The sequence below is a fragment of the Onthophagus taurus genome, chromosome 1 (genome assembly GCF_036711975.1).
Source record: "Onthophagus taurus isolate NC chromosome 1, IU_Otau_3.0, whole genome shotgun sequence".
Lineage (NCBI taxonomy): Eukaryota > Metazoa > Arthropoda > Insecta > Coleoptera > Scarabaeidae > Onthophagus > Onthophagus taurus.
In genome coordinates this window covers 32490226-32498969 of record NC_091966.1, presented here as the reverse complement: position 1 = coordinate 32498969, position 8744 = coordinate 32490226, and the positions used below count along the sequence as shown (strand labels likewise).

Sequence of the window (8744 nt, the reverse complement as noted above, 5' to 3'; positions counted from 1 at the left end):
TTGTTTCAAAAAAATTTTATTTGTATAAAAAAATGACTAGAGTTAATTCGTTATACAGGCTATTAAACACCTTGAATTTACATTAGCACTATTTATGATTATTCGATTTTTACCTTTCAATGTTATACCAGTTAGAATAATCATTTAAATAATTTGAATTATTGTTATAAAACCAATTCGTATAATTAGAATCGTAACAAATCGCGTTATAATTTGGAATATCGCCGAAATTTTTTGTGTTGTATCCATTGAGATAATTCACGTCGCTTTTAGAAACGTAATTATTATAAACATTTTGGGGGGAATATCCCAAAATAGCTCCACTTAAGAGATTTGCCGTCGTTTGACTTAAATCTTTACTAAGTATTTTAATAAATCTTGTAATTTCCATTGGTCTTCCTTCTTGTAACGTTTGAGTCATCGCTGAAATGTAATTTCGTGCCAAACGGAGTGTCTCGATTTTTGATAATTTTTGTGGCGTTGAATGCATATCGACATGAGTTCTTGTTATCGGCATACGACTAAAAATTAATTATAAAGTTAATAAATTTTTTTCTTAAATATTATGAATTAAGACCTTCTTAATTTATCTAAAGCGGCATTAAGTCCATGCATTCGATTTCTTTCTCGAGCGTTCGCCTTTGATCGTCTTAATATGCCTTTGTGAATAGGAAATTTGTGACTTGTTTTAAACCCGTTGTTGCACTTTTCCATATTTTTGTCTCGGGTGCCGTTCGACGAAGAAAAAACTTTGTACGCTCAAAAGCTCAAAGCTTTTATACTCTATTAGCGTTATCTAAAAGTTTCGTTTCAAATCGACGCGAATCCCGATAAGAAATACCTGTTAGTTGTTGACTTATCCCACGCCATATGTCACCCCGTACGTCGTCATCGGGGGCCATATGTCGCCGTGTGAATTTATTAAACCTAATCCGGGTTAATATCTGCTTGTTTTACTTTTACCTATTGATAATATATATTAATAGTAACCATATGTTAATAAAATAAATTTTAATTTTCAAAAACAGTGACAATGTTTCACAATAATTGGTGCTGACTAGGAATGATGGGGCTGAAAATCCAAAATAGGACTCTAATAATAGAGAATGTGTTTTAACCAAATGAGTTGTACACCTAGCGACACGTGAGTGTTATAACTTTATTTCATACTCTTAGCTTAAAAAAGCGTGGAATGTTTAAATGCCAAGAAAATAAACTTAATAGGTAAAACTTGGATATCGCCGGGAGACAGATTCAGGAATCAAATTGATTTATTCATGATCGACTCACGTTGAAAAACATCAATAACTAATTGCAAAACCTACCTAGGTGATGATTGCAGATCCGATCACCAATTACTAGTAATGGAGCACAGATTGAAAATGATAACAATAAAAAAGGCATCTAAAGCTAATAAGATGACATCGGAAGAAATCCAGTTCTTCAAGGCGAAAATACAACCTCAATTAAACAACATTAAGAAAAACGCCACAAGTCAAAATGTTGAGCAGAAATGGGACAGCTTCAAACACACCATTCAAGAAACAAGTACAGGAATTTACAAAAAAACGACAGAAGAATAAACAACATAAGCACTGGATCACGCAAAAAACAATGCAGCTAATCGAAGAGAGGAGGATAATGAAGATGAGGTATTCACACTCAGAAAGATAATCTTGTACAGCCAATTATGTACACAATTACACAAGAAGTTTAAAGACAAAAACAAGTAAATTAAGAGAATATGTGAAGAACTAGAAGGATACCAGAACTGAAATAAAATCTGCATCACATTCAAGAAATTAAGAGTCCTCGTACAAAATCGTATGCTAAAAAGGATGACCATCCAAGACAAAAATGGGAAGATATTGTGGGAAATGGTCAAAATTGTGAACAGATGGAAAGAATACTGTAGTGTATTCTTTCCAATACAATGAAGTGACAGGTGGCTTAACATACTAAGACCATGCAATAAGTCACTTAATCGAATAAAGCTATCGTCTGGGCCTGGTTTAGATGATATCGCCGCGGAGATGCTCCAAGCACTAGGAGACGACGGAGTGAACATGATGTTGGACTTATGCAAAAAAATATGGCAGACTAGACACTGGCCTAATGATTGGATGCAATAGATTTTTATACCAGTACAGAAAACAGGCTCTACACAAAAATATGAGGATTACCGACTCATCACACTTATCTCTCGTGCTAGCAAAGTACTGTTGAGAATAGTCGATCAAAGGCTAAATTATTATCTAGAACGATAAATCCCTTCAAAAGAAGCAGGCTTTGTTAAATGTAGAGAAACCAGAGATCAGATCTCAATATCTGTGAACTGAGAAAAACCTTGATTGAAGACCTGTCCAAAACGAACGACCGAACAGTTCGATTAGAAAACATTACCACTGAGCCCTTTAAGGTCCGAAAGGACGTAAGACGAAGATGTATACTGTATCTCAAACTATTCAACACATATGGCGAATATATAATACGACATGCTCTTCAGCACTACGACGGAGGGTACAAGTAACTACAAGTAACTATCTATAGCAACTTCAATGATTGATCGGAAGCAAGAAACTAGATAATCTGCGCTACTCTGGCGAAACAAGTATACTAACCAAGAGAAGAAATTGGCAAAAATGCTCAACTAATTACTAATAAAATCCGCTCACTAAGGTTGGAAGTAAATTTCGTTAAAACTAAATTCTATTTAACCAGTTATCCATGTTGTAAGTGACTGAAATATAAAATTAAAAACAGATGAAAAAACTTCTAACTGGCTTTATTTTGTTATATAAATCGGAACCGGTTTCGGAATCAACGTTCCATCATCAGCTGAAAGCTAATAAAAGGTAGAAAACTAATTATAAAAAAATACATTAAAAATTAAAACATCAACTTACTGTCAGAGAAGCTAATAGGTGATACTTTTATAACAAACCACGTTTCATTATCACACTTTTGTAACTTTAAAGACTGAACAAAAATGCGGCTTATGAAGGCTCTGGTTTTTCCGATATTTCGACAGGGTTGTGTAGTTCCGAACAGTTCTGAACCGCGCATAAGTCTAATATGCAATATGTATGCGCAGAAAGGTTCAGAACTGTTCAAAAGTACTCTTGAACCAAAACAGGCCTTATATGCAGCAGACTCATGTTTCATCTCCAGGTTAGAAAGAAGAACAAACACGTTAATTCTCAACCTTTAAAACCAATTAATGACATTACTGTTACCAATAACTTTGTCTGGGGTGTTTGTTAGGTGGATTGAGTATCTTAATAGGTATCACTGCAAGTCCTAACTCCGGATAGAGGAGGAGGGTTGTTAAGTTTCATTGAGTTTAACAAACCTGCATTCATCTGCGTTGTAGATCTTTCCAAAGCTTTTGACAAGGTCCGTCTGGCGGACGTCATAAACATCTTAAAAGAAAAGAACGACAAGACTAAAGTAAGAGTAGGGAATCAAACAACGGATTCCCAGGAAGGAATTAGGCAGGGTAACAGTTTTATTCCGTTTCTGTTTAATCTTCTAATCTAATGGATAAAATCATAGAAGACGTAACATCTTTAGATATAGGGTACGTGATGGACATCAATAGAGCTGGGATGGTGTGCATAAGCAGAGAATGCAACAATAATCATAGGAATAGACGATCTACAACGACAACTACATCACTTATTTCAAGTAAGCCACAAACTTAACATGTCTATTTCCGTTGATTGGCCATTACTACTGCAAAAGATCTGATTAGATGAAAACTTGTAATCAATGATAAGTCAATTGAATAAGTCATGATCCAGATAGACTTTATTTTATTTACCTAGTAGAATTTCCGTATTTAAACAAATTATCATGATCAGCTTTACACGCCGCAATTATCAAATGCGATGCTACGATGTAAATGGTCGCACGTGCACGCCAGTCTCAACATGGGAGATTTCTGGAAGACATTCAGAAATCCAGAAGACCATCAAAGAACAGGAGTAGGCATGTAAAATAAATAATCGAGCTGAAGACACCGGGGAAGAACACGAAAATTAACTACTTCAAGAAGGCTCAATACTACCATTAATGATGTTATGGAATATCAAAGCATATCCACATGTACCACGGTGACGGAGCAATAAGAAGTTGAAGGAGGCACAGGCTGATACGTAATCAATGTAAGTGATGTTGCTTTTAAAACATAGATACTTTAGGAATTACTTTTATACTTTTGAATCCTTTCAATTCTGGTAATATATATTTGATATTGCACATGCTATATAGCATAAATATTTTTTAAAATTTGTGTGACTCATAACGAAGCCAAGCATGCCCCAAGCCTTAACAATAGCTCCATCAATGTGGCCCTCAAACATTAGTTTGACATCAAATGTGACGCCTAAGTACCTGACCTGAGTCATTCTAGGTATGGGATCATCACCCAGGCTATAATCGTATCTGATTTTTCAGGGTTCTGTGTCAAGGAATTTGAGCTGCAATAAATTACGTGGCGTATCAATGTCGCGCTGTATCCTCGAGCAATCCAAAGCTGAAGACACTCGAATAAAATTTTTTAAATTATTAGCATACATCAAGCAATGAGAGTGTTTAATTATTGAAAAAATATCATTGATATAAATATTAAATAGAAGAGGTCCTAAGTGACTCCCTTGCGGTACACCGGAGATATTCACCTTCAGAGTCCTTCCACGTGTATAGGAGGCAAACCAACGCACAAGATGTTCATTAATATCAAACATACGAAGTTTCGAAAGAAGCAGAGCATGATCGACTCGATCAAAAGACTTACTAAAATCAGTATAAATGGAGTCAACTTGAAAGGAATCATCCATAGAGTTTAAATTATAGTGGGTGTATTCCAACAGGTTGCTCTCGACCTGCAGAAAAGCCGTAACTTGAGGAACTAAATTAACAAAACATCCGCAATATCAGGGTGCTTGAGTGATACAGTTTAGACAGTTTACGGAATAGAAGGAAGGATGAGGGAGCATGTTACGAGTGGTTGAGATCAATACTGGTAAAACGTTCCAGATATACTGAGATGTGGAAGACAGCGGAAGTGAGAAAGGCATAACCACGTGGGACGTATGAACAACAACAAACTTTCAGTTCAAAAAACTGTTTTATAAACAACCCCCTTGGCTCAAGACCACCTGGGTTTCCCCCAAAGAGATAGCTGGGAACGACATTTCAGGAAAAATTAAATTTATAAAAACTTGTTTGGTTAATCAACTTTATTATCTTCTCTTCTTTTAAGCATCGGAATATCACAAAACGGACATACGACAACTTTCATTTCATTACTAATTTCATTATGAACAACAGATTTACATACTGAACATTTAAAATTAACAACTCCATCAATTTGCATTAAAGAAACACAACATCTAGTATCAAAATGTGGTGGCATACACGTAATATCATCTAATATTTCTCCACAAATTACACAATTTGAATTAAGATTGTCAAAATTAGTCACCTTCACTTTTTGAATGACATCAACCATAACATTTACAGTTGAATCACTTAAATCAAGCGATTTATTTTCTTCCATAATTACTTGTTTGATGTAATTGCTTAAGATTAATAAATTTTGAAGATGAAATTTTGAAAGTTGAGATGTTTTTTGAAGATTTAAAAGATATTGGGCTCGAATAAGCATTAATTTTAATTGGAGTATTGAAGCAATTTCTTTGTGGGATTTGATTGGGAGTGTTTCTTTAAGATTTTCTGCAACAGAATCGCATATTTTTGAGATGAAGAAGAGAAGTTTTAAGGTGTATAAATCGTATTTGTCATAGTTCTGTTGTTGGAATGTATCTAAATGCGGAATTTTTGTCTGAAGTACACTACACCTAAAAAGAATATCATTTAATTTTTTAATTAAAAAACGGTTAAAATGTGTACCTGTAAAGCTCTAAATAATCCCACATATAATTTAAATTTTTTGAAGGATTCTTTAACAATTTTTCTAAACATTTATTTTCATTATTACCAAAAACGTTTAAATCTATTGAATCAATTTGTAACTTTGATTGTTTTGGTTTGCAAAATTTAGTTAACACAAATACTAAAGCACCATTTTTTGATGCAACCATTCCAATGGGAGATCTCATATAATTATTTATATCCACATAAAAATGTCTCCATTTTATGTCAATTCCTTTTGTTGTATTACTTAAAACGACTTCTTTTACCACTCCAGTTTTTGTTAAAATTAAAACTGTGTTATCCAAAATGATTATATCTAATATTTCAATATTATTACATTCAAATTGGTATGACTCATGTTTATCACAAGATATAATAATTAAAGTTGTTGCTTTAACCAAAATAATAAAATCGCCAATGTTAGAATTTATTAAATTAATAGATTGAATTTTAACTCCATCCTTGTTAATTTCCAGGTTACTTTTTTTAATTTTTGATTCTGAACTTAGATTTATTTTTAAAGTTATAACAGCACCTTCTGTATCACCAACATATAAAAGCCCTTCATTTTTATTGAAATTATCAACAGTTAAACAATTAATTTCCTTAAAATCTGTTTTATATTCAAAGAAATATTCTATTTTTACTTCCAAAGAATCGTCTAAATAAACTTTCCAAAACGTTATTTTTCCAGATAAATGTCCCAAAATTAATAAAAAGTAACCATCAAATTTTTTGCTCCAAGTTAAACCTAAAAAGAGTGATCAATAATATTTAAAAGCAACAAAAAATTAATAAATTACATTTTACTTTGACCTGATTTACTCTACACATTAACTCATTTAATTTTTGTGTAGCACTTTTATTTTTAACATCACCCCAATTGCTTCTTAATATATCAATATACAATTTAGTAAGATTATAAATTAGTTTATATTCAAAATAATAATTATCCAAACAATGTTTAACATAAACTTCAACTATACCATTATTAGTTATAGTAGCTAATATACAATCATAATTTTTATCACAATGAGGTGGAGACCAGAAACACTTTACAAATCGTGAAACATAACGTTGAACTATTTCTAAATCAGGAGTTAATTCAGCATTAAGAATACATTCGTTGTATTTTTGTTGTGGTAAATCAAATAAAAAGTCTTCTATGTTTATTCCTAAACTTTCTTTTAAAACATACCCAGATGGTTGTATTAAATATTTTTTACAACATAATCCTTTTAATGTGCACTCTTTATTAGGAATTATTTGATAAATAACCAAACAAGATGATGTTGCTATTGCGATACTACCAGTTCCTGAAATATCTAATGAATATGCATTTTCGGCTTTACTGGGTAAAGATATAGTTTCTAAACGTCTCAAATTAAACATTTTTTTAAATAATATTAATACAAAAATTCAGAAAAACTTTAAATCCTCACTAAAGAGGTTAGAAAACTGACACTTGTTGTGATATATTAGGTTATGTTTGTGGTTTATTATTATTGCTGTATTTGTATACGGATTAAAATAGAATTTCATAAATGATGATAATCATTGAATTCTTTTTCTTTCAATATGTTGTATACTAAAAAATAAAAATTATTGCTACATAAAATATTAAATCAGTAATGTATAGACAACCCAAATGACACGTTCAATATACAATTGATGATTTTCGCTTGCACTAGAACTAACACTTGACGTAGAACTTTCTAGGTCTAGTGTTAAGGTAAGTTTCCACATGCATGAATTACTGGCGTTAGCCAGCTGGCACCAGTTTACTTGCATGTGGAAATAGCAAAAATATATAGCAAAAAGGATAGTGGAGATTATGTTGAAAACAGTTCGCAATTTTGACGAAAACTAGGCAAAGGCAAAAATAGGAAGTATCCGCAATGCGTATACAAGTGGATTCCACAAGGTTTTAAATTCATGAGAAGTGGGGCATCAGTTAACGATGTGTATAATTATGACATAATAATGTGTATAATTATGTATATTCGTGACATAGTTCTACAATTAAAGTATATGATGCACCTTCTATGTGCAATTCAAGATCGAAATTAGCAGCTATGTTTTCGTTTGTTTTTGTTAATAGCATGTGGACCACTTTGATGTCAGCTGGAAGTACAATGTTCTAAAAACACTACTCTTCGCAGACTTATACTTAAAAGCCGTATACTTGCCCAATAGCATAAGTAGAGATTATAATTGCGAAATCTCTAAGACAAAAACAAAAAAATGCACTCATAGGAAATGAACCAATAAGAACTAAGATATACATTGATAACGCTCGCTTAGAACAGATCAGCCACTTTAAATACCTAGGATGAGACGCTACCTATGAACACGATAAGCCATATGAATAAATGCAGGAAAGATAGTCAAATGAAATTTTATAAGACAATGGCAATACCGACCCCCTAAACAAGATAGAGTTCGTGGAAAGGAAGTTTCTAAAAGAAGAAACTATAAAATTAAAAGCAATCCTGCAAAGAATGCAGGATGATAGAATTCCAAAATTGGCACTGCAGTATAAACCAAGAGGAAGACGATCAGTGAAACGCTAGAGAAAGAGGTGGTCTGAAGGATAGGTACAGGTCAACAAGGCCTAAACCGTTAAGTAGACGACGACGACGACGAAGTACATCACTTGACACCATTTTTATTACTGTGCTAGTACACAATTATCACATTTATGTGGGAACAACTTCTGGCACCAGCTAATTGGCACCACTAAACTGGCATCAGTAATCCATGCATGTGGAAACTTAGCTTAATGCTACTGTTAGTTCGTGTTT

The 8744-nt window shown here is 32.9% G+C and overlaps 2 protein-coding genes across 2 annotated transcripts; both read right to left on the bottom strand.

Moving 5' to 3' along the window:
- On the bottom strand, positions 1-875 carry LOC111415880 (neurogenic differentiation factor 4-like). Its single transcript, XM_023047760.2, has 2 exons — positions 578-875; positions 1-521 (listed from the first exon to the last, which is right to left on the bottom strand). The coding sequence occupies exons 1-2, from the start codon at positions 712-714 to the stop codon at positions 110-112; spliced, it is 549 nt and encodes a 182-aa protein (XP_022903528.2). The 5' UTR covers positions 715-875; the 3' UTR covers positions 1-109.
- Positions 876-5225: 4350 nt separating this feature from the next.
- On the bottom strand, positions 5226-7427 carry LOC111415869 (uncharacterized). The gene is made up of 3 exons (XM_023047749.2): positions 6744-7427; positions 5917-6691; positions 5226-5864 (listed from the first exon to the last, which is right to left on the bottom strand). Exons 1-3 carry the CDS (start codon positions 7330-7332, stop codon positions 5234-5236), a joined length of 1995 nt encoding a protein of 664 aa, XP_022903517.2. The 5' UTR covers positions 7333-7427; the 3' UTR covers positions 5226-5233.
- Positions 7428-8744: the final 1317 nt, after the last annotated feature.